The 27645-nt window shown below is 39.7% G+C and overlaps 1 protein-coding gene across 19 annotated transcripts in view; it reads right to left on the minus strand.

The window, feature by feature from the left end:
• Nucleotides 1-3852: 3852 nt before the first annotated feature.
• adgrl3.S (adhesion G protein-coupled receptor L3 S homeolog) overlaps nucleotides 3853-27645 on the minus strand; it is a 1276319-nt gene continuing 1252526 nt past the window's right edge. For 14 of the 19 annotated variants that reach the window (XM_041579809.1, XM_041579790.1, XM_041579795.1 and 11 more), the window contains one exon: nucleotides 3853-4771. In XM_041579809.1, the coding sequence (XP_041435743.1) occupies nucleotides 4008-4771 (764 nt within the window). In that variant the 3' untranslated portion in view covers nucleotides 3853-4007. The remainder of the gene's footprint in view (nucleotides 4772-27645) is intronic. The other 5 variants (XM_041579806.1, XM_041579805.1, XM_041579804.1 and 2 more) reach the window with 1 other exon arrangement.

Consider the following 27645-nt stretch of genomic DNA (forward strand, 5'->3'; position numbering starts at 1 on the left):
GCGTTGCTCCTGTTTTGGGGTGTTTGGTTACATGGGGTATCGTTTTATTCAGGAGAAGTTTGTCTTTCAAATTGTCTGTGGTTTTAACATTTATAACAGTGTTATTTTGTCAGATTTACATTTGATCCTGGGTCTAAGTTTATATTTTAGAACAAAATTAAAATTTTCATGATGCACTGGTAAAATGTATTTGAATTTTGAGTGCAAACTACAGCATCCCTAGAAACCTGACGGTCTGTAGTTTCTAAAACTACCAAACTTGAAGGGATAATTTAGATAATTTAGATATACATATAAGTTATGCTGCATCAACTATCCACTTTGTTCTGGTGTAAATTTCTACAAAATTCTGTTTTAGTTTGGGGGTCACTCCTTGACCAAAAAAGTCGGTTACTTATAATTATATCCATGGGATAACCCCTATGCTTTAACTTTTCTTTTAAGACCTTCGATTGCTCATCAAAAATCTCTAATGACGAACCGTTTTGTCTATAACGCAGGAACTGGCTGAATGGGATACACGTTTTAATATGTTGGGGATGACAACTATCAGCCCTTGTATTTCCCAAAGTAGGTTTCATATACACTTCAGTTATGATCTAGTTGGTAGAAGTAACTTCCTTTAATTTAACATCTAAAAACTCAATACTGTCAAATTTTTGATTGTAGGTAAAAACCAAGTTCACAGAATTTGAGTTCACAAAGTTCAAAAAAGTTTCTACAGTATTTTTAGGACCCGACCAGATAAATAGAATGCCTTTTTTCGGCCCTCTGAGCTTTTCTGCTACCAGACTTGAAACCCTCTACCGGCAGCCTTTGCCTTGTTTCATCTGTATAATCAGATGCACCATCTATCTCTCTCCTTGAGCATATGTGTATTTTGATCAGGCTGCAGTTAAAGTGACAACGGAAATCCCTTGGAGGGATCCATTTTCTGCCCCAGGAGGAAAGGAAATCTTAATAAATGGTTTACTACCCCATGGGTGCTACTACCCCAAATTAACCCCTAAATATATTTCACCGATTTAGTGGAGCGTCTTTGAGGTTCTTCTGTCCTGTTGTGTTACGATACCAATTTGTTTGTGTCAAAAGGAATTCCAAAGCAATAATAAAGAAGGAAAATAAAAATAGATGTATGTCAAAAGGAATTCCAAAGCAATAATCAAAAAGGAAAACAGTCCATAGAATACAGCCCAGAAACATGTAGCATAACATTTACAGCTTCCGGGCCAAAGGATGTGGAGTGTGGAATGAAAGAATACAAGGACATCTATTGTTACCCAACTATAACCATGTACCCATGGTTAGGCTCTTAATACTGATAGAAGATGACTTGTGTCTCTTATATATGATTTTAAATTGACAACAATTGGTTGAAGGCATCAGTCATTCCAAATGGAGAGCCCTTCATTTAAAAATCCTATGCTTGATACTATGGGGCACCCCTGGGGATGTATCAAAGATTTATGAATTTTTGGCACATGAACTAGAAAAGACTTGTCCCCTACATCTACTACTCCCAGGGAAACCGTTAAATTGATGAGATCTGTTAATTCTGATTTAAATCTCGTAAGTGGTTTTCAGTAAGCTATGTGTTTTCAATAAGTATGTGTCAGTATCAAATAGCTGACGGGTGACTTCAAAAATGTTTATTCTTTGCAGGTAATTTAATACTGGGTTCTTCTCCTCCTAATGGTAGAACTTATCCTCTGTCGCTGCCTGAAAGCCAGGCTATGGAGAAATTATTAAGGAGAACCTGGAAAGACCATCCTAATCTCCTGCAGGCGTCGGCTTCTTTTTTGTTGACCTTCTGGGCCGGTATGCGGTGGTGTATCTAGATGATATCCTGATATCCTGTCTCGTTTAGTCTCCCTGATTACCATGCTCATGTCTAGGAGGAATACCCCTACGTAGGCTAAGGCAAAATCACCTTTACTAAAACTAGATAAGTGTGTCTTCGAGGTTCCCTCTGTGCAGTTTTTAGGGTATATTCTGTCTCAAGAGGGTTTAAAGATGGAACCAGTTCAGGCTATCCTGGATTGGGCAACTACCATATGAGTGCTTGCTATTCAAAGATTTTTGGGGTTCCCCAATTTCTATAGGCAATTTATTAGGAATTTCTCTATGTTAGCGGCATATGTGTCTTTGTGAAGGACATACTTCGTGAAGGACATCCAGGTCGCTTCTCCCTTCTGTCTCAAGACCATGCTTCTTGTTCTCTGTACCTATACTGCATGTGGTTCCCTTGCCTGCACAGAACTCTTTCCCTGGTCCTATGACGTTAAGACCTGGCGGCACCTGAGTAGCTGAGGGCTCCCCCCAAAGTGAAAGGTGGCTGTTCTGGGTTTTGGGATACCAACAGTAACAATATAGTCATGTGCAAAACCTCTCCTTAAGCCACCGCAACTATGCTGCACATGCGCACTTTGCTCCACTGATGTCACTCAAATTCTGTGCACACCAGATTTTTGCTCCAAGACATTAAAAATCATTAGCGATCATCAGAAATCAGGAGAATCATCAGAAATCAGGAGAATGCATCAGAGTGATGGGAGACCGGGGGACAGAGCCAAAAATTTGGTAACTCCCGATAAAATTGGGTGAGTTGACAGCTCTGGGCCGATATGGAACTAACAGTATGCTTTTCCTTATAAAAATAGAACCAAACCAAACCCAAGTTAGGAACTAGAAGGAATTGACCAGTGAGACATGGTCCAGTATTTGGGAAAATGTCAAAAATCATCAGTATGTGTACGACATATGTAAAATTCAGTATAATATATCCAAATACAGTTGACAGATGCTGGAGGGGATGTTGTGGCAAAGCCAATCTAGCACGCATTCAGTTCATGATAGTAGTACATTTTTGAAAATGGTAGAACATTCTACTACAGTCTCTCTCTTGAACCAATCCTAATAGGATTATTAGGAGTTAAAAAGGATGAAACTTTTTATCAGCTATACATAACAATACCAGGTTGTGGGCTAACTGGGAATACTATCACTCCATAAACCTGCATGGGACTTAACACTGAAAAGCAACCACAGCTAAAAACTCTTCTGTCCTATTAGGAGAAAAACTAATAATGTAATGGAGACTGATGTATTTACCACAGCAAAATAAAAAACAAAAAGTAGAAAAATCTTCATTGAATGGAATATATACCGAAAAAAAAATTTTTTTCTATTTTGGAAACAAATTATTTTATTGATCCTTTTTAATTTTTTTTACAAATCAAAAGGAGAAAAGAAATAAACGCACAATTATTTTAGTTGCTCCTCATTAAAAAAAACCAAACACTTGCCTTATAAAATCAGACTTAAAATGGCAAACAAAAAGACCTTGATCTAAAGTCTTATAAAGAAGGCCTACACAAGACAAACAGAAAAATAATTGTAGTTTTACCTACTACAGAACAGGTTTGCAAATTTTAAAGAAAACATATTAAGTGTGTGTGTAATGCTAGTATTATCTGTGAAATGCAAAAACATCTTACATTTCTCATAATTTTTTTGTATTGTAAGTTAATGCAACAAACAAATTATGGATTTGCATTAGACACATATTTTGTTTATTTTTAAATGTTTCATTTTTTGACTTACTGAAATTAAATGATGAAAATTTCAACAATGTATTTGTATTTATGCACCACTGTAATATTTGCGCATCAATAAAAGCAATTTCTTAAATAACAATTACATTTAGATGGTCTTTCAGTGTCAGGGTCAAAAAATATATATAAATGATGAGACTTAAAAGTGTGCCATTCAATTTCAGATTAAACTTCACTTGCTCAGTGATGTCTTTTTGGGTTAAAAATTAGGAAAATTTGGGAGCAATATACAGCAATAAACAATTTAGGCATGACTAAAAAATTGTTAAAAAATAATCTGAGTTATTAAAACAGAGAAATTTAGGAGCACACACAGTATTACCACCGTTTATAATGGATCAGTAAGATAAACCATCTACTTTGTTTGAGTTCAACTTTTACAGCCTATATGTCCTATAGACTTGTAACCAAATGAGGTGGTCCTTTGCAATTGTTATTCGGGGGGGGTGCGCCGTTAAATGGTGGAACTATAAAACCATCAATACTTCCTTGAAGTAATGGATAATAGGTGTGAAGCGGATATATGTGATTTCTGGAGCCAAGGTTTGGCATGCTTTTATAGTAAATATCCTCTGTCTCAGATTTAGTGAGGGAAATATCAGTCTGAGGGATAGATTTAATTACATCTTGGGCAATTTTGCTAGTTATTACAGGCATACTGGCATAGATTAAATCCCTGCTGGGTGGCTGCATTTCATCACTGTGCTCTTTACTCAGCACTGGGTAAAAACTCTCATTGTTTTCTGGTGCGGTCGATCTCTTAGTTGTGTAAACATGTGGTTGCAGTAAAGGTGCATCAGAATCCCCATGTATAAGTTCTATGCCTAGATTCTCATCATAAGTAAAAGAATTGGAATCATCAAGGATAATAGTTTTCTCTTCTTTAGTAATATTTTTTTCCAGTTTGTTCAACATATTCCTACTTTGTTCACATGGGCGTTCATGATTGCTCATATATGATGGTATATAATTTGACGTAAGCTCTATTAAAATCTTTCTCCCTAAGGCAGTTTCTTTGTGTTTAAATCCACGGTCAATAATCTGTACACAGTCACTTATGTGTTCTCCTCTTTCAATATTATAGCTGTTCCCATGGTTACCATTCAGTGGTAGAGTATCCATAATATTTGTATCTCTGGCATTGTTCAGAAGTCCCTCTGCAAAACAACAAGCAGTAAAATGCAATATATTGTTAAGCCAAATATATAAGAAATGTCATAAGATATAATATGTTTGTTTCTCTTCAGTTACAATAACAGAAATGATTATTTAAAGATATACATTTCTGTTTATATAAATCACATATCTTTCTATAGCTTAACTGAATAGATACAAAGTTGGAATTCAAATGTAATTTTAAAGGAGCTAAATTAAAATACTGTTCTTTAATTTAGATGATTAAAGATAAACACAGAAGATGGCACATAAATAGGCCCTTAGGGCCTACAGGTGGTTTACAGGTGGTTTTTCCTACACTCCCCTGCGTTGTGCTTTCTTCCGTTCTTCCATTTGAACATAGGGGAGCACAGGATAAATTGCCTGTGTGTAAGAGCCCTTATACAGTGTCAGACTGTGATGCCAGGGGCCCACCAGAAAACCTTAGACCATGGGCCCACTTTCCAAACGACTATTCCTCTCTTCTTCATTTAACCTATTTAGTCTCCTAGTCTTTTACATCTACAGTTAGGTCCATAAATCTTTGGACAGAGACAACTTTTTTCTAATTTTGGTTCTGTACATTACCACAATGAATTTTAAATGAAACAACTCAGATGCAGTTGAATTGCAGACTTTCAGCTTTAATTCAGTGGGTTGAACAAAAAGATTGCATAAAAATGTGAGGAACTAAAACCTTTTTTTAACACAATCACTTCATTTCAGGGGCTCAAAAGTAATTGGCCAAATTAAAAAACTAAAAATAAAATGTTCATTTCTAATACTTGGTAATACTTGCAATGACAGCCTGAAGTCTTGAACTCATGGACATCACCAGATTCTGGGTTTCCTCCTTTTTAATGCTCTGTTAGGCCTTTACTGCAGCAGCTTTCAGTTGCTGTTTGTTTGTGGGACTTTCTTGTCTTCAACAAGTGAAATGCATGCTCAGTTGGGTTCAGATCAGGTGACTGACTTGGCCATTCAAGAATATTCCACTTCTTTGTTTTAATAAACTCCTGGGTTGCTTTGGCTGTATGTTTTGGGTCATTGTCCATCTGTATTATGAAACACCTCCCAAACAATCTGACTGCAATTAGTTGGATTTGATTAGACAGTATGTCTCTAAACACCTCAGAATTGATTCAGCTGCTTCTGTCCTGTGTGATATCATTGATAAACACTAGTATTCCAGTGCCACTGGCAGCCATGCACACCCAAGCCATCACACTGCCTCCGTCATGTTTTACAGATGATGTGGTATGCTTTGGATCATGACCCTTCTCCATCCTTTTTTCTCTGTCCAAAGATTTATGAACCTAACTGTACTTACTATACTCCATTCTTCCATTATTAAGCCTCTTTTTTCCCATAAAGAAATAGGAAATGACCGTAAAATAGGCCAAATGGTTAGAAGCAAGAGGGCCCACTGACACCAGTTTCCCTGGTATACAGGTGGGCCAGTCCAACAGTGGTGCGTGAAAGTTTGCAAACCCTTTACAATTTTCTATATTTCTATATGAATGTGACCTAAACATCATATGATTTTCAAATAAGGCCTCAATATATGTGAAGAAAACCTACTGAAATAAATGAAATGTCATATATTCATTCAAAAAAAGATCAATCAACATATCTGGCAAAAGTAAGTGAATCATGCTCTCAGTATTTGGTGTGTGGTAGAGTGACCACAGATCAGTGTAAAAAGGTGTATTTTGCCTTTAATTTCTCCATAGTGGCTGTTTGGCCCTGGAAGCTATAGTGTTCTGGAAGGAACAAGTAAGCCAGATATTCCATTCCAGTGGTCTAGTTCACATGTTGGAGCTTACTTTCCACATGAAGGCTGTCCTGTGGAATGGTATTTAATGGTAGTGAGAGTATTAGTATGCTCTTGCTGAGCAGGGCACAGAACAGGAAGGTTACCTGTCTGTGTTAGGAACTCCCAGAGGGACTGGGAGTAAAAAAGTGATTAAGGAAAGCCAGAAAGTGAGCCAGGCCAGGGGCTGGTAAGCTGATATTCCTGGAGGGGAGAGTAAAAGGGGCTTAGTGAGAAGCCTGAATACTTCAGAGTGTAGCAGCCACTCTGAATGGTAACCCCAAAGAGAGGGGAACATTTGTTAATGCATGCAGTGGAAATTAAGTCTGTTTCTATAATCTGTTTGTTGGAAGAATTGCCTAAATAAATCTGTGTTTTCAACTGAAGACATAGGGGCCCATTTACTTAGCTCGAGTGAAGGAATAGAAGAAAAAATACTTTGAATTTCAAATGGTCGAATATGGCTACTTCGACCATCAAATAGGCTACTTCAACCTTCGACTACGACTTTGAATCAAACGATTCAAACTAAAAATCGTTCAACTATTCGACCTTTCGATAGTCAAAGTACTGTCTCTTTAAAAAATACTTCGACCCCCTAGTTCGCCACCTAAAACCTACCAAGGCCAATGTTAGCCTATAAGGAAGGTCCCCATAGGCTTCCTAACAATTTTCTGATCGAAGGAAAATCTTTCGATCGATGTATTAAAATCCTTCGAATCGTTCGATTCTAAGGATTTAATCGTTCGATCAAACAATTATTCCTTCGATTGTTAATTAACCCTCGATATTCGACCCAATGTAAATCTGCCCCACAGTTTTGCTCTTGATGTCCCTGTCGTTTAGGCTTACCTGCATACCATAACTAAATTCCCCCAAGAACTGCATGTACAAGCTTGTCACAGGTGCGACACCCTTGTGCAGAAATAACTGCACCTAAACATTTCAGATCAGTCCTGCACATCGTCTCGAAGGATTTTTTTGCCCATTCCTCCATACAGAGCAGCTTCAGCTCTTGGATGTTGGTGGGCTTCCTCTCATGAACTGCTTGACCTGCTTCAATACTTCGCCAACTTAAACCTGCCAAATTGCTGTTTAGCTTATGGGGGACCTCCTTTGTGTTTTTTTAAATCAAAGGATTTTTTGGGAAAATCGTACAATAAAATAGTTTGAATCGTTCGATTTGAAGTACGATCGGAGTACGATCGGAGTACGATCAGAATACTATCGTACGATGCATATAATCCTCCGACTTCGAATTTGAATGTCGGAGGATTCCATTCGATGGTCGAATTTCGAAGTTTTTTCTACTTCAAAATTTGACCCTTGATAAATCTGACTCAATCTGTCTGACTGTTGATTGATTGAGTCAAATCTTTAGAGATACTTAGAGACTTGTAACCCTTTCCAGCTTTATGGGCATCAACAACTCTTTCTGAGGCCTTCAGACATCTCCTTTGTTCAACGTATGATACACCAAAAATATATTGTATGCGTGATCAGGCCTTTGCTAGATCTCTGTTTTTTAAATGAAACATAGTCTCTCACTCACACCTGATTGACATCCCATTGACTGAAAACACCAGACTCCAGACAAATTATCAGTAAATTTCAAATTATATGATAAGTCTAAGGATTCACTTAATTTTGCCACACACAGATATGTTTTTCGATCATTTTCATTTTCTTTGCTTTCTTTTCAATTTCTTTTATTGGATTTTATAATAATACATCTATAAACAATCCATTTAATAAATTGACATGACGATTTGAATGAAAATTAAATAAAATAAATGAAATAATTGATAGATTAATAGAAGAATATTAACCAACACCAGTGAAAACTAATACAAAGTAATAACTGGAAACTACGATGTGGCCAAAGAGTACGATAACATCACTTGTTTAACATAAATACAAAGAGGAAAAATATTGTGTTTTTGTGAATGGGACAATTCAAATTCAAACCTGACAGATAACAATATCTCATCGATATCAAAATTGTTACCCATAAAGTTGTAGATAAATAGATTTTTTGACCTTTCTAAAGTTTCTAAATAATAGACCATTTTGACTTAAATAGTTTTCTAATCGAATGATCTCCTATCTTATGTCTAACTGCATCCTGTAAACAAAGATTATCAATGTATTGAAAAACTATTTACAAAACAGGAGCAGTATCTTTAATTCAATTTAAAAAAATTGTCTTCTGTGCTGCTGCCGTAACCAAAAAAACGGAAAATTCCTGTATGTTATCCCAAAATGTCTTGATAGTAGGAAATGACCAAATATAGTGGAAAATATCCACCTTATATTTCTTACATTTTGGGCAATAAGATTCTTTTCTAGAATTAGAAGATTCACAAAACATTGCATTATAACCCAAATGTAAGAGTCTAAATTGTTGGCCCCTCCAAGACTCAGGGTAGATATTCTATATAATTTTACATTATTTCTAAGAGATCCTTAGAGGAGATATTAATACTTAGGAATGAAGACCATTTTTTCCCAGAATTGTCCAAAGGGTCATAATTTCTTACTAGACAACAGTAATAGGGATATTTGTTGGATTTTATTTAAATATAAGTTCTCCAACAAACCAAATAAAAATGATGTTTAAAAAGGCGAAATATAATACCCATTTCCCCTTAGATTAATAGTAGTTACATAGTGAAATTGGGTTGAAAAAAAGACAAAGTCCATCAGGGCTGGCCGCGCTGCACAGCCGGCAGACGCGGCGTCGCCTTAGCCAGTGTGTGCATGCACAAGAAAAGACGGTGGTTTTTACTTCTTTTGCACTCCGGTGTCCGGTGCCCAACCACAGAGAGTTGGGCACCAGACTGGGGGTAGGCGACAGAGGAGGTAACGTGCCTTGTGCCCCCCCAGCTTTGCACCCTAGGCACGTGCCTACTCTGCCTACCCCTTGGCCCGGCCCTGAAGTCCATCAAGTTCAACCCCTCCAAATGAAAACCCAGCATCCATACATACACCCCTCCATACTTTCACATAAATTATATATACCCATATCTATACTAACTATAGAGTTTAGTATCACAATAGCCATATGTTTTAACTCCTGACATATTCTTTTTTTTTTTTTTTTTAATATAACTGTTTTATTAAATTTTCAATAAAATAAACGGATGTTGTTACAAGAGTAAATATCAACCAACCATGCGGAATATCTGTTTATTGCTTTGTAGCCACATTCAAGTCATAAATCAGGGGTGTCCAAACTACGGGCCGATATCCATTTAATATTGGCCCGCACCGTGCAAAAATCCCTCCCCCCTCTCAGCATCTATAAGAAAAAAAGTTTCCTACCACGTGTCATTGGGGGACGGAACCTACAGTGTTTCAGTGTAGACTCGAGGAAGCTTGTCCTAAACTCCGCCCTCCCCTCCCCGTGAATGGAGTTTAGTTTAGTGTAGTGCGGGGAGGGAGGGGGGCAGTAAACAACTGAAAGCATGGCTCCATTCCCCTTCTACACTGCTGCCTTACCTGGCCTGGATTTTGTGCATCTGATGAACTGTGAGTAACTGCTCGGTGCTTGGCTTGGGGGAGGGGTGGATTTAGTGAGGCTGCAGCCGGGCAAGGGAGTCCGGGAGTCCGTTACAGATCTAGTGTGTGATTTACTGTGTGTGACTGTGTGTGTGTCTCACTGTCTGTATGTGTGTGTGTATCTGTCTGTATGTGTGTCACTGTGTGTGTGTGTGTGTCACTGCATGTATGTGTGTAACTGTGTGTGTATCTGTCTGTATGTGTTTCACTGTGTGTGTGTCACTGTATGTTTGTGTGTCACTGTGTGTGTTTGTGTGTATCTGTCTGTATGTGTGTCACTGTATCTTTGTGTGTCACTGTGTGTGTGTGTGTCTCACTGTCTGTATGTGTGTGTCACTGTGTGTGTATCTGTCTGTATGTGTGTCACTGTGTGTGTGTGTATCTGTCTGTATGTGTGTCACTGTATGTACGCGTGTCACTGTGTGTGTATGTGTTTCACTGTCTGTATGTGTTTCACTGTGTGTGTGTGTTACTTATTTACAATTTGTAAAATGAACATGTTAATCAGGAGGTGTGGCCACAAAATGGGCGTGGCCACAGTGAGTGGCCCGGCTGTTTGTATATTTTACCGCATATGGCCCTTGGAGAAAAAACTTTGGACACCCCTGTCATAAATGCTTACATACAATATGTGGCCTTAGCCACGGATCGACACATCTTTTTGTGAGTCCGAGTTGCACGGTTTAGCATATGAGTAACTTAAAACAAATTAAAGTAGGAAGAGATTAGAAAGGGGTGAAAATGAGGATGGGAGGAAAGAAGAGAGGGGTGAATAGGTGTCTTTTCCATGTCATTCGTCATCTTCTCAGGGCAAATGGCCCTGCACTGGATTTAAGTGTTGAAGGAAGAGGAGGCGAGTTTCTTCTAATCTGATTTATGGATTTTCATGTGAGTTTTCCCCTGAGGGAGGCTTCTGCCCACCATTTAGTATATCGGAATGGTGCTAGTAGCTTTTGGGATTTTTGTCCCTCAAGTGTGTCTAAATATTTGCTCCAAATATAAAAGAAACAAGAGCGTTTGGATTCATTGTCTTGCAACGCTAGAACCCATTGTAGTTGCATTGTATATAGCATTAGTGTTGAAGGTGGTTGCTCGTTAGTCCAGAATTCCAGGATGGTCTTAATTGTGGTTAATACCATTGTATCAGCTAGTCTGATGTTACCTTTGATAGTGTTGTTAGGGGGTGCAGTGTACAATCCCAGAAGAATTTGTGGATTTGTCCTTGGTGTGTTGATATAGCACAGATTTCTGATTTGTGATAGGACTGGGTTCCAAAGAGTATTTAGTTTTGTGCACGACCACAGAGCATGTTCTAATGTGGCTTCTGGGTGGTTGCACTTCACGCAATTAGGAGTTTGAGTTATGCCTAACTTGTGTGCTATTTTGGGCGACACATATGCTCTGTGGAGGAGTCTAAGAGCCACATCCTGGAAGTACACTGATGATAGGTTTTTGGAGCGTTTTGCATATGCTGTTGTAATCTGTGTTGCCGTGATATTTGGTATGATACTTAACCATTTCGATATTCCCTCTGTGTCTATTCTGGGTTTAATAATGGTGTATATTCCAGATGTTGTGAGAAGTTGTTCCTTATTTGCTTTTATCAAGATATCTAGTCGGTTGTTTGTTAATTGTGGCTTTACGCCCCAAATTACCTACTCCACATAGCTTTTAACTTGTAAATATCAAAGATGTGGCTATTAGGGATTTTTGGATTGAATTTCTGCAAATTTGTATATTGTACAGGTACTAGGATTGAGGAGTGATCCGATCGTTGTTAGGCCTTGTCTATTTCATTCTGGAGTGATGTCTGCATCTATATTTTGTTGATCAGGCAGGTTTGCCCGTTGCAGGAACTCTAGTCCCTGGTCCGGGTGATCCTCTTCCATTGAATATAAACCTTGGTAGTATTGTGTGAATGTTGCGTTTACTACCGTAAACTGTTTGGACCTTGTATTACCATCCCTCCTATATGGGGGTTTCGTTTGGCTTTACTGAAGGTTGCTAAGAGCTTGTTACCTTCCATTTAGTATTTTGCTGCCATTATGTTAATTCTATATTGCATTGCTTCTTGGAGTACTAAATCATAACTCTCCTTTGCTGTTTGTAATTTGATTTTGTTAGGGGGATTTGGTGTTTTATGATACCGTCTGTAAGCTTTGGTTGCCTCCCGCTGCAGGACTGCTAGGTGTTGCAAGAGTTCACGTTTTTGTTTGGCTACATATAAAATTATGTGTCCACGTAATGTTGCTTTAGCTGCTTGCCAGAACATTATGGGGGTGTTAATATGTGCCTTATTGTTCTCTTTATATTGTGCCCAGGCTTCTAAGAGGCTGTCTTTAAATTTTTGGGAATTAATTAGGAAGCTCGGCATTCGCCAGGGTATGTGCATTGGGTTAGTTACTGCAAGTGTTAGGGTGCAAGGGACATGATCTGAAATGATTATGATATGTTGTGTAGATTTATGTGACTTGCATGAGGAAGTGTGTGTTTGCTATTCTAGCATATAGGTCATGGACATGAGAATAGTGCCTGTAATCCTGGTCCAGGGGGTGTGTGATTCACCATGCGTCCATGAGTTGTTGTTTTTTTACAAATGAACAGAGGGGATTCACTCTTTGTGCGGGGGGGGGGGGGGGGGGGTTGTGAGCTGGTTTGTGCCTATCTAAGTTACATAGTTAGATAGTTTAACGTTATCCGTGTAGTTGGTCACTTTGAATATTACTGGCCTGGGTACTTTGGCTTGGTTTGGCTGTGGTGGGCCTATCCTGTGAGCTCTGTCTATGTTGAGTTGTGGGGTGCTGTCCGTTGGGTATATCAACCCTGGTAGTGTAAGTGTGACAAATTCCCATATCTCTTGTCCTCTTATTGTTTCTGGAAGGCCTATAAGGTGCAAGTTGCTTCTTCTGTTCCTGTTTTCCAGATCTTCAATCCAGTTTAGCAAGTGGTCTTGTATTCCCTTATTAATGCATACAGTGTTTTTGATTGCTGTGAGTCATTGAGCCTCCAGGGTTCTGTCTCCTTATTTAAGATGAAACATTATCACAGATGGGATAGTCATATAGCGAAGATGTGTCCCTCATTGTGTACACGGAGGTAGGGAGGGGCACTTTGTTGGGTACTCTTTGCCTCCTTTGGTGTGGCTGTAATGGAGGCAGTATGTGCAAGTACAGTTTAGTGTGTGCCAGTAAAGCTGTAGGCCCTTTGTTGCCTCTGTTATACTCCTGGCAAATGAGTCAGTGTTTCCCCTAAGTGCCTGCTGGCTTGGGCCTCCAGTCCTTATCCAGCCCCTTTGTAATGGGACTAACTGCAAGGGGTCTGCTGGTGGCAGGGCAGTGGGATATTCAGGGGTTGCAAAGCACTCACCCCTTTCCTTGGTCCCTCAGTAAGGTATGTCCACGTCAATGCGCAGTTTCAGGCACATGATTGGTTATGGGCCCGAGGTTTCCCCACTAGCAAGCTTTGGCGGTGCCCAGGGTTTGTAGGGGACTGGTGGCTGTGTGGCTATATAGCCTTAGAGAGGCTCTTAAGGGCCTGAAAGCACTTATCCCCTGCTGCCTCTGCTAGCTCTCCAGCCCACAGTCCTGTTTGTGCTCCGCGGCTGAGAACCTCTGCACCACCGCTCTGCTCTGGCCGCACTTCCGGGTAGTGCTCCTACTCCTATCTGGGGCTCTGGCACACCACCAGGCCGCAGGCACCATTTGGGCTTTGCTGGCCCTAGAGCCTAGTTTTTTGCCTCTTTTTGGAGCAGGTGCCCTCCTCTAGCCGTCAGGACCGTGCCTGGTAAGCTAGGCTCTCTGTAAAGGGCAAAGTGCCAAGCTAATTTGGGAGCCCCACTAAAGCACGTCCGTGCTGTTGCTCAGTTGGCCACGCCCCCACTCCTGACCTATTCTTAACAAAACCAATATGTTGAGGAGAAATAATTTCCATCAAAATAACGGATAGTCTATCTGCCCATATCTTTGTTAACAATTTAAAATCCAAATTAATTAAAGAGATCGATCTAAATGAAGCTGGATTAGACAAGTCCTTCCCCTCTTTAGGAATTAGTTTTATATTTGATGTAAAACTAAAAGGCAACTTTTTCCCATGAATACAAAGCCTTGCAAAAGTCTTCACCTCCCTTGGCATTTTCATTCATGTTTTGTTGCCTTACAACCTGGAATTAAAATGGATTGTTTGAGAGTTTGTACCATTTCATTTACAGAACATGCCTACAACTTTTAAGATGTTTTTTTTTATTGTGAAGCAAACAACAAATAGGACAAAATAACAGAAATCTTCAGCGTGCATAACTGTTCACCCCACCTAATGTCAGTACTTTGTAGAGCCACCTTTTTCGGCAATTACAGCTGCAAGTAGCTTTGGATAAGTCTCTATGAGTTTGCCACATCTTGCCACTGGAATTTTTGCCCATTCCTAAAGGCAAAACTGCTCCAGCTCCTTCATGTTGGATGGTTTTCACTTGTGAACAGCAATCTTCAAGTCTGACCACAGATTCTCAATTGGATTGAGGTCTGCACTTTAACTAGACCAGGGGTGTCCAAACTACGGCCCGCGGGCCAAATGCGGCCCGATATCCATTTTATATTGGCCCGCAGCGTGCAAAAATCCCTCCCCCCTCTCAGCATCTATAAGAAAAAAGTTTCCTACCACGTGTCATTGGGGGACGGAACCTACAGTGTTTCAGTGTAGACTCGAGGAAGCTTGTCCTAAACTCCGCCCTTCCCTCCCCGTGACTGGAGTTTAGTTTAGTGTAGTGCGGGGAGGGAGGGGGGCAGTAAACAACTGAAAGCATGGCTCCATTCCCCTTCTACACTGCTGCCTTACCTGGCGATTTCGTGCATCTGATGAACTTTGAGTAACTGCTCGGTGCTTGGCTTGGGGGAGGGGTGGATTTAGTGAGGCTGCAGCTGGGCAAGGGAGTCCGTTACAGATCTAGTGTGTGACTGTGTATGTGTCTCACTGTCTGTATGTGTGTGTGTGTGTATCTGTCTGTATGTGTGTCACTGTGTGTGTGTGTCACTGCATGTATGTGTGTAACTGTGTGTGTATCTGTCTGTATGTGTTTCACTGTGTGTGTGTCACTGTATGTTTGTGTGTCACTGTGTGTGTTTGTGTGTATCTGTCTGTATGTGTGTCACTGTATGTTTGTGTGTCACTGTGTGTGTGTCTCACTGTCTGTATGTGTGTGTCACTGTATGTATGTGTCACTGTGTGTGTATCTGTCTGTATGTGTGTCACTGTGTGTGTATCTGTCTGTATTAAAGCCATGCGCTAAAGGGTGTAGAATCACTCTGGGTAGAGATTTCGACTGGGCAAAAGGTATCAAAAAGAATTATCATTGGTGTATGCTATAAACCACCTCGTATAAGTGTCGAGTATGAAGCCCAGCTACTCTTGCAGATACAAGCGGCTTCACAGCTGGGTCAAGTTGTTGCTATGGGTGACTTCAATTATCCAGACATTGACTGGGGTAATGGGGTTGCTAAGACAGAAAAAGCTAGTAGGTTTGTAAATATGCTGAATGACAACTTTTTATTCCAGCTCGTTCAAGAACCTACTAGGAATAACTCTCTTTTGGACCTTGTAATAACTAACAATACTGAACTCATCTCTAACATTTGTGTGGGTGAGCATTTAGGGAATAGTGATCATAACATGGTCTCCTTTGAGATTCTGTTGCAGAAGCAACTCTATAAGGGAGTAACTAAAACACTAAATTTCAGACGTGCAAACTTTGACAGTATAAGGGCATCTCTGCAACATATTAAGTGGGAAATGCTTTTCACAGGGTTAAACACAGAAAAAAAATGGGAAGTCTTTAAAATGCTGCTTAATAAATATACTTGTCAGTATATTCCACTTGTAAGCAAGGAACGTCGTTGCAAAGCAAAACCTTTTTGGTTCAATAGAAGCGTTGGTGTTGAGGTGGGTAAGAAAAGACGTGCTTTTAAGGCTTTCAAGTTAGCTGGTACAGCCGAAACATTTATAAGGTACAAGGAGGCCAATAAATCATGCAAAGAAGCTATAAGGCAAGCTAAAATTGCTATAGAAAAGGATATTGCAGCAAGCAGTAAAAATAATCCAAAATTATTTTTTAAATATGTCAATAGTAAAAAAATGAAGCAGGAAGGGGTGGGACCCTTACTATCAGAGGGGGGTCAGCTGGTTGATGAAAACAAAATAAAAGCGCAGATTCTGAACTCGTATTTTTCATCTGTCTACACAAATGAAGAACCAGTAAGTGAAGGTTTCCTTCTTAACACTCCCAATTCTAGTAATACAACTAATGATGCATGGTTCACACATGAAGAAATTCAAAAGAGACTTGAACATGTTAAGATTAACAAAGGTCCAGGGCCAGATGGTATTCATCCCAGGGTAATTAGCGAGCTTAGCTCTGTGATTGCCAAACCTCTTTACTTAATTTTTCAGGATTCATTGAGATCTGGCATTGTGCCGAGAGACTGGCGAATTGCTAATGTGGTGCCTCTATTCAAAAAAGGATCCCGTTCTCAGCTTCAAAACTATAGGCCAGTTAGTCTGACGTCAGTATTAGGAAAGCTTTTCGAAGGGTTAATAAAGGATAAGATACTGGACTTCATAGCAAATCATAATACTATGAGTTTGTGCCAGCATGGTTTTATGCGTAATAGATCTTGCCAGACTAACTTAATTTCTTTTTACGAGAATGTAAGTAGAGACCTAGATTCTGGGATGGCAGTGGATGTGATTTACTTAGACTTTGCTAAAGCATTTGATACAGTGCCACACAAAAGGTTACTGGTTAAATTAAGGAATGTTGGCCTGGAACATAGTATTTGTACCTGGATAGAGAACTGGCTAAAAGATAGACTACAAAGAGTGGTGGTAAATGGAACATTTTCTAATTGGACCAGTGTTGTTAGTGGAGTACCGCAGGGCTCTGTACTAGGTCCCTTGCTTTTCAACTTGTTTATTAATGACCTGGAGGTGGGCATTGAAAGTACTGTTTCTATTTTTGCAGATGATACTAAATTGTGCAGAACTATAGGTTCCATGCAGGATGCTGCCACTTTGCAAAGTGATCTGTTTAAACTGGAAAACTGGGCAGCAAACTGGAAAATGAGGTTCAATGTTGATAAATGCAAGGTTATGCACTTTGGCAAAAATAATATAAATGCAAGTTATACACTAAATAGCAATGTGTTGGGAGTTTCCTTAAATGAAAAGGATCTAGGGGTCTTTGTAGATAACACGTTGTCTAATTCTGGGCAGTGTCATTCTGTGGCTACTAAAGCAAATAAAGTTCTGTCTTGCATAAAAAAGGGCATTAACTCAAGGGATGAAAACATAATTATGCCTCTTTATAGGTCCCTGGTAAGGCCTCATCTGGAGTATGCAGTTCAGTTTTGGACTCCAGTCCTTAAGAGGGATATAAATGAGCTGGAGAGAGTGCAGAGACGTGCAACTAAATTGGTTAGAGGGACGGAAGACTTAAATTATGAGGGTAGACTGTCAAGGTTGGGGTTGTCTTCTCTGGAAAAAAGGCGCTTGCGAGGGGACATGATTACACTTTACAAGTACATTAGAGGACATTATAGACAAATGGCAGGGGACCTTTTTACCCATAAAGTGGATCACCGTACCAGAGGCCACCCCTTTAGACTAGAAGAAAAGAACTTTCATTTGAAGCAACGTAGAGGGTTCTTCACAGTCAGGACAGTGAGGTTGTGGAATGCACTGCCGGGTGATGTTGTGATGGCTGATTCAGTTAATGCCTTTAAGAATGGCTTGGATGATTTTTTGGACAGACATAATATTAAAGGCTATTGTGATACTAAACTCTATAGTTAATATAGGTATGGGTATATAGAATTTTAATTAAAAGTAGGGAGGGGTGTGTGTATGGATGCTGGGTTTTCATTTGGAGGGGTTGAACTTGATGGACTTTGTCTTTTTTCAACCCAATTTAACTATGTAACTATGTAACTATGTAACTTATTCAAGGGAAGCCATTGTGATAACAAAGACACAAGCGGATTGTATATTTGTTATTGTGTATGCTGAAGCTGACAGAAAGACAGATTGTGTCCATGTGCGTGTTTATAGTTGTGTGATGGATTGCTCTCTTCCATTAGGTTAGTTTACAAACATGCTCAGAATGGTAATATTTAGACGTTCTCTCGCTTATTTTAGGGATCTTGTATAAGGGTAACTATGTAACTGTATGTAGGTGTGTCACTGTGTGTGTATGTGTTTCACTGTCTGTATGTGTTTCACTGTGTGTGTGTGTGTTACTTATTTACAATTTGTAAAATGAACATGTTAATCAGGAGGTGTGGCCACAAAATGTGCGTGGCCACAGTGAGTGGCCCGGCTGTTTGTATATTTTACCGCATATGGCCCTTGGAGAAAAAACTTTGGACACCCCTGAACTAGACCATTCCAACATATTTAAAGGTTTCCCCTTAAACCACTGGAGTGTTGCTTTAGCAGTACGCTTTGGATCATTGTCCTGCTGGAAGGTGAACCTCCTTCCCAGTCTCAAATCACAGGGTGACTGACACAAGATTTGCGCAAGAATATCCTGTATTTAGCACCATCCATCTTTCCCTGGACTCGGACCAGTTTCCCAGTCCCTGCTGCCGAAAAACATCACCACATGTTTCTCTGTGGTGATGGTGTTGCCATCACTATGTTTCTCTGTGGCGATGGTGTTCTTGGGATGTGTTGGGTTTGCACCAGACATAGCATTTTCCTTGATGACCGAAAAGTTATGTAAAAAAAAAGTAAGTAATGACTTTTTCTGGTCACTCTTCCATAAAGCCCAACTCTATGGAGTGTACGGCTTATTGTGGTCCTATGGACAGATACTCCAGTCTCTGCTGTGGAATGCTGCAACTCCTTCAGGGTTACCTTTGATCTCTGTGCTGCCTCTCTGATTAATGCCCTCCTTGTCCTGTGTCTGTGAGTTTTGGTAGACGGCCCTCTCTTGGCAGGTTTGTTGTGGTACCATGTCAGAAAAGGTGTGCTTATACTGACATGTCATGTGTTTATACTGACAGATCATGTGACACTTAGAATGCACACAGGTGGACTTCATTTCACTCATTATGTGACTTTTGAAGGTAATTGGTTGCACCAGGATTTTTTAGGGGCTTCTTGGCAAAGGGGTGAATATGGGTGAACATATGCACATGCCAATTTTTATTTTTTTATTTTTTTTAATTCTTTTTTATATATATATTTTTCTCATTTCACTTCACCAACTTAGACTATTTTGTGCATCCATCAAATAAAATAAGATAAAGAAACATTTAAATTACAGGTAAAAAGCCAAGGTGGTGTATATTTTTCATTATATAAATTAGTAGGAAAGGGAGCAAGCTTCTGTTTTGTTGAAAGGAGATATCAACCCATCAGGACCTGGAGGCCTTACAATCTTTAACCCTTTAAGTGCCAGCAGTATTTCACATTTTGTTTACGCGAAATGCCAGCCATTTTTGAAACATTTTGTGCTCTCTCACTTTAGGGGCATTTTCTGAGGGGAAACCTATAGTTTACCTAGGAAAACTATACATTGTTTTTTTCGGTAGAAACTGAGCTTTCTAAATCTGCCTGAGTTTTCATGTATTTCCACCTGTGCAAAAAAATTTATAGTGCTAAATACCAAAAAAAAAATGAAAAATTACCATTTTTCATCGTATATCAATTTATACCAGAAAAACATTTCATTTTAGGGATGAAAATCCAACTGATTTGGAAAGCCTTATGTCTCTCCAACGTGCCATACAAGATATGTATAGTTTTAGGGAGATTTAGGATTTCTGTACAGCAAAAACTCCCGGCAGTATATTACCGAATTTTGAAAGCACTAAGGCAGAAAACGGCATGCTTTAGATTCCAAGGCAAAAAATCCTGAAACCGTAGGTTTACCCCAGAAAACCATACATTTTTGAAAAGTACACATTCTGCCGATTACAAAATGGGTAACTATGTCTCTCTACTCCCAACTACCAAACATAAAAGCTTGTCTGAACATAGCGGTTTTTCAAAAAAAAATTCAAAATTCTGAAAAATCATTTCAAAGGTTTTATTTTGCTGCTCCGCATATCCCAAACTATATTAGGTACCAAGAAAAAGCACCTGAAATATGATTGCCAGGGGTCCACTGAACAGTTTGATACCCATTATCTGGCATTTAGAGACACCAATATGAAGTTAGCACATCCAAATTGTTCAGGACTTTACTTCAGCTACTGAGAAATCAACACATTGACTGCATTTTTTGTGGGGTAAAAACACAGAAATATATGTTTACCCCCCAAACCCATATATTTTTGGAAAGTACACATTCTACTGAATCTAAAATGGGTACCCATGCCTTTCTGCTCCAAACTACTGAGTCGCAAGGCTTTCCCAAAATTGTCGGTTTTGGTGAAATATCTGAAAATTGCCTCAAACCTTCAACTTCCCAGCACCATATCGCCCATGTATCATTACGTACTAAGAAAAAGCACCCTAAATATGATTGCCAGGGTTCCTCTGAACATTTTGGTGGTCATTGTTCATAAGTTTACCAAAGTATCTGGCATTTAGAGGCCCCAAAATGAAGTTAGCGCATACAAACAGTCCCGTGGGTAACTTCAGGTAATGAAAGATCAACACATTGACTGCATTTTTGTGGGGTAAAAACACAGAAATATATGTTTACCCCCCAAAACCCATATATTTTTGGAAAGTACACATTCTACCGAATCTAAAATGGGTACCCATGCCTTTCTGCTCCAAACTACTGAGTCGCAAGGCTTTCCCACAATTGTCGGTTTTGGTGAAATATCTGAAAATTGCCTCAAAGCTTCAACTTCTCAGCACCATATCACCCATGTATCGTTACGCACCAAGAAAAAGCACCCTAAATATGATTGCCAGGGTTCCTCCAAACAATTTGGTGGCCATTGTTCATAGGTTTACCAAAGTATCTGGCATTTAGAGGCCTCAAAATGAAGTTAGCGCATACAAATAGTCCTGTGGGTAACTTCATCTAATGAAAAATCAACACATTGACTGCATTTTTGTGGGGTAAAAACACAGAAATATATGTTTACCCCCCAAACCCATATATTTTTGGAAAGTACACATTCTACAGAATCTAAAATGGGTACCCATGCCTTTCTGCTCCAAACTACTGAGTCGCAAGGCTTTCCCAAAGTTGTCGGTTTTGGTGAAATATCTGAAAATTGCCTCAAAGCTTCAACTTCCCAGCACCATATCACCCATGTGTTATTACGTACTAAGAAAAAGCACCCTAAATATGATTGCCAGGGTTCCTCTGAACATTTTGGTGGCCATTGTTCATAAGTTTACCAAAGTATCTGGCATTTAGAGGCCCCAAAATGAAGTTAGCGCATACAAACAGTCCCGTGGGTAACTTCAGCTAATGAAAAATCAACACATTGACTGCATTTTTGTGGGGTAAAAACACAGAAATATATGTTTACCCCCCAAAACCCATATATTTTTGGAAAGTACACATTCTACAGAATCTAAAATGGGTACTCATGCCTTTCTGCTCCAAACTACTGAGTCGCAAGGCTTTCCCACAATTGTCGGTTTTGGTGAAATATCTGAAAATTGCCTCAAAGCTTCAACTTCTCAGCACCATATCACCCATGTATCGTTATGCACCAAGAAAAAGCACCCTAAATATGATTGCCAGGGTTCCTCCGAACAGTTTGGTGGCCATTGTTCATAGGTTTACCAAAGTATCTGGCATTTAGAGGCCCCAAAATGAAGTTAGCGCATACAAATAGTCCTGTGGGTAACTTTAGCTAATGAAAGATCAACACATTGACTGCATTTTTGTGGGGTAAAAACACAGAAATATATGTTTACCCCCCAAACCCATACATTTTTGGAAAGTACACATTCTACTGAATCTAAAATGGGTACCCATGCCTTTCTGCTCCAAACTACTGAGTCGCCAGGCTTTCCCAAAGTTGTCGGTTTTGGTGAAATATCTGAAAATTGCCTCAAACCTTCAACTTCCCAGCACCATATCGCCCATGTATCATTACGTACTAAGAAAAAGCACCCTAAATATGATTGCCAGGGTTCCTCTGAACATTTTGGTGGTCATTGTTCATAAGTTTACCAAAGTATCTGGCATTTAGAGGCCCCAAAATGAAGTTAGCGCATACAAACAGTCCCGTGGGTAACTTCAGCTAATGAAAGATCAACACATTGACTGCATTTTTGTGGGGTAAAAACACAGAAATATATGTTTACCCCCCAAAACCCATATATTTTTGGAAAGTACACATTCTACCGAATCTAAAATGGGTACCCATGCCTTTCTGCTCCAAACTACTGAGTCGCAAGGCTTTCCCACAATTGTCGGTTTTGGTGAAATATCTGAAAATTGCCTCAAAGCTTCAACTTCTCAGCACCATATCACCCATGTATCGTTACGCACCAAGAAAAAGCACCCTAAATATGATTGCCAGGGTTCCTCCAAACAATTTGGTGGCCATTGTTCATAGGTTTACCAAAGTATCTGGCATTTAGAGGCCTCAAAATGAAGTTAGCGCATACAAATAGTCCTGTGGGTAACTTCATCTAATGAAAAATCAACACATTGACTGCATTTTTGTGGGGTAAAAACACAGAAATATATGTTTACCCCCCAAACCCATATATTTTTGGAAAGTACACATTCTACAGAATCTAAAATGGGTACCCATGCCTTTCTGCTCCAAACTACTGAGTCGCAAGGCTTTCCCAAAGTTGTCGGTTTTGGTGAAATATCTGAAAATTGCCTCAAAGCTTCAACTTCCCAGCACCATATCACCCATGTGTTATTACGTACTAAGAAAAAGCACCCTAAATATGATTGCCAGGGTTCCTCTGAACATTTTGGTGGCCATTGTTCATAAGTTTACCAAAGTATCTGGCATTTAGAGGCCCCAAAATGAAGTTAGCGCATACAAACAGTCCCGTGGGTAACTTCAGCTAATGAAAAATCAACACATTGACTGCATTTTTGTGGGGTAAAAACACAGAAATATATGTTTACCCCCCAAAACCCATATATTTTTGGAAAGTACACATTCTACAGAATCTAAAATGGGTACTCATGCCTTTCTGCTCCAAACTACTGAGTCGCAAGGCTTTCCCACAATTGTCGGTTTTGGTGAAATATCTGAAAATTGCCTCAAAGCTTCAACTTCTCAGCACCATATCACCCATGTATCGTTATGCACCAAGAAAAAGCACCCTAAATATGATTGCCAGGGTTCCTCCGAACAGTTTGGTGGCCATTGTTCATAGGTTTACCAAAGTATCTGGCATTTAGAGGCCCCAAAATGAAGTTAGCGCATACAAATAGTCCTGTGGGTAACTTTAGCTAATGAAAGATCAACACATTGACTGCATTTTTGTGGGGTAAAAACACAGAAATATATGTTTACCCCCCAAACCCATACATTTTTGGAAAGTACACATTCTACAGAATCTAAAATGGGTACCCATGCCTTATTGCTCCAAACTACTGAGTCGCCAGGCTTTCCCAAAGTTGTCGGTTTTGGTGAAATATCTGAAAATTGCCTCAAAGCTTCAACTTCCCAGCACCATATCACCCATGTGTCATTACGTACTAAGAAAAAGCACCCTAAATATGATTGCCAGGGTTCCTCTGAACATTTTGGTGGCCATTGTTCATAAGTTTACCAAAGTATCTGGCATTTAGAGGCCCCAAAATGAAGTTAGCGCATACAAACAGTCCCGTGGGTAACTTCAGCTAATGAAAAATCAACACATTGACTGCATTTTTGTGGGGTAAAAACACAGAAATATATGTTTACCCCCCAAAACCCATATATTTTTGGAAAGTACACATTCTACAGAATCTAAAATGGGTACCCATGCCTTTCTGCTCCAAACTACTGAGTCGCAAGGCTTTCCCACAATTGTCGGTTTTGGTGAAATATCTGAAAATTGCCTCAAAGCTTCAACTTCTCAGCACCATATCACCCATGTATCGTTATGCACCAAGAAAAAGCACCCTAAATATGATTGCCAGGGTTCCTCTGAACAGTTTGGTGGCCATTGTTCATAGGTTTACCAAAGTATCTGGCATTTAGAGGCCCCAAAATGAAGTTAGCGCATACAAATAGTCCTGTGGGTAACTTCAGCTAATGAAAGATCAACACATTGACTGCATTTTTGTGGGGTAAAAACACAGAAATATATGTTTACCCCCCAAACCCATACATTTTTGGAAAGTACACATTCTACAGAATCTAAAATGGGTACCCATGCCTTATTGCTCCAAACTACTGAGTCGCAAGGCTTTCCCAAAGTTGTCGGTTTTGGTGAAATATCTGAAAATTGCCTCAAAGCTTCAACTTCCCAGCACCATATCACCCATGTGTCATTAGGTACTAAGAAAAAGCACCCTAAATATGATTGCCAGGGTTCCTCTGAACATTTTGGTGGCCATTGTTCATAAGTTTACCAAAGTATATGGCATTTAGAGGCCCCAAAATGAAGTTAGCACATACAAATTGTCCTGTGGGTAACTTCAGCTAATGAAAAATCAACACATTGACTGCATTTTTGTGGGGTAAAAACACAGAAATATATGTTTACCCCCCAACCCCATATATTTTTGGAAAGTACACATTCTACGGAATCTAAAATGGGTACCCATGCCTTTCTGCTCCAAACTACTGAGTCGCAAGGCTTTGCCAAATTTGGCGGTTTTGGTGAAATATCTGGAAATTGCCTCAAAGCTTCAACTTTCCAGCATCGTATTTTCCATGTATCATTACCAGCATAAAGCATTCTAAATATAAACATAGGGGTCTACTAAACAGTTTGATGCCCAATATGCATAGATATACCAAACTATGTGGTGCACAGAGTCCCCCAAATGACAATATGTATAGACATTTTCAAGGCTGACGCGCTGGCTGCTGCAATATAACCACCCGGTGTGTGTATTATGCGACATTAGATCACCTAACAGTACAGAGACCCCAGAAAACCATATATTTTCAGAAAGTACACATTCTGACAAATCCAATATGGGTAAATATGTGTTCCTACTGCAAACTGCCAAACTGCAAAGCAATGCTGAACGTAACGGTTTTTATCAAATTTCTGAAAATCGTCACAAAGCTTGAATTTTACCCCATTATATGCCCCACATTTCGTAACTTATCAGCATAAAACATCCTAAATATGAACGCCAGGGGTCTACTGAACACTTTGATGCCCAGTATGCATAGATATACCAAACTATGTGGCGCACAGAGACCCCCAAATGACAATAGTGTATATACATTTTCACGGCTGCTGCGCTGGCTGCTGCAATATAAGCACATGGTGTGTGTATTATGCAACATTAGACCCCCCTAACAGTACAGAGACCACAGAAAACCATATATTTTCAGAAAGTACACATTCTGACAAATCCAATATGGGTAAATAAGTGTTTCTACTGCAAACTGCCAAACTGCAAAGCAATGCTGAACATAACGGTTTTTATCAAATTTCTGAAAATTGTCAGAAAGCTTGAATTTTACCCCATTATATGCCCCACATTTCGTAACGTAGCAGCATAAAACATCCTAAATATGAACGCCAGAGGTCTACTGAACACTTTGATGCCCAATATGCATAGATATACCAAACTATGTGGCGCACAGAGACCCCCAAATGACAATAGTGTATATACATTTTCACAGCTGACGCGCTGGCTGCTGCAATATAAGCACCTGGTGTGTGTATTATGCGATATTAGATCCCCCTAACAGTACAGAGACCCCAGAAAACCATATATTTTCAGAAAGTACACATTCTGACGAATCCAATATGGGTAAATATGTGTTTCTACTGCAAACTGCCAAACTGCAAAGCAATGCTGAACATAACGGTTTTTATCAAATTTCTGAAAATTGTCAGAAAGCTTGAATTTTACCCCATTATATGCCCCACATTTCGTAACGTATCAGCATAAAACATCCTACATATGAACGCCAGAGGTCTACTGAACACTTTGATGCCCAATATGCATAGATATACCAAACTATGTGGCGCACAGAGACCCCCAAATGACAATAGTGTATATACATTTTCACAGCTGACGCGCTGGCTGCTGCAATATAAGCACCTGGTGTGTGTATTATGCGACATTAGACCCCCCTAACAGTACAGAGACCCCAGAAAACCATATATTTTCAGAAAGAACACATTCTGACGAATCCAATATGGGTAAATAAGTGTTTCTACTTCAAACTGCCAAACTGCAAAGCAATGCTGAACATAACGGTTTTTATCAAATTTCTGAAAATTGTCAGAAAGCTTGAATTTTACCCCATTATATGCCCCACATTTCGTAACGTATCAGCATAAAACATCCTAAATATGAACGCCAGGTGTCTACTGAACACTTTGATGCCCAATATGCATAGATATACCAAACTATGTGGCACACAGAGACCCCCAAATGGATATATAGTAGATAAAATTTACAAGACAAAACAAAATAAGGCAGTAAAGGGTGAAATGCCAAAAAATCCAATAAAACCACAAAAATCAATGTTTTTTTTCCAGACTAGTGTTATCGGCCGTCAGAATCACAGTTTGAATATTTTAGATGGGCCAAACAGGTTATACGGCTAGAAACAAGTGAACACAATATATGCAGAGCTGAAAATGCAATAAAATGGCTAAAAATTCAATAAAATGGCTAAAAATGCACCAAAATACCCAAAATTGCAATATAATCACCTAAATAACATACAAAAGGTATTGCACAGTACGGTTAGCGAATACGCTATTCGTAATGGCAATAAAACATTTTTTTCAGCCAAAAAGAGACGATGCGATAAGAAAAAAAAAAAGCCACAATGCCATGTATGTGCGTGTGCATGTGTACAAATGGTAAATTACATGTTATGTGCGCGTGTGTGCGTGTGCACGTGTGTGTAAGTGCAGTGAGTGTAAGTGACCCCTCCAATCCCCAAAAATGTATGTGTAAGTGTAAGTGTGAATCTAAGTGTGTATTACTGTAATAAGTGTGTGTTGGTGTGTTTGTGTGTGTAATTGTTGCACTAACCTGAAAAAGTCGCTGGAGACTGTTGCAGACGATCAGGAAGAGCCCCTGGAAGACATCTGCGACGTGGTTCCTGTCTCTGTGCTGTGGGGGCGGAGATCGACGGCGCGGTGTAGGCTGCAGCAGCAGGACACGTAAGTAGCACGTGCCTGCTGCTGTTTTTGGGCCCCTGGGCGATCGCGCCCCAGGGGCCACTCGATCCCCTGCTCTGCTCGTTGCCTAGGGGCAGGGGATCGAGGAGGAACGGAGCGAGCGGCTCTAACAGCCGCTCCTCCGCTCGAGAACCAGGAAGTGCTGCAGAACGTAGAATCTACGTTCTGTGGCATTTCAAGTACCTTTGCCACAGAACGTAGATTCTACGATCTGTGGCATTTAAAAGGTTAAGAGATTTCATTGTT

Source organism: Xenopus laevis, chromosome 1S, assembly GCF_017654675.1.
Source record: "Xenopus laevis strain J_2021 chromosome 1S, Xenopus_laevis_v10.1, whole genome shotgun sequence".
NCBI lineage: Eukaryota > Metazoa > Chordata > Amphibia > Anura > Pipidae > Xenopus > Xenopus laevis.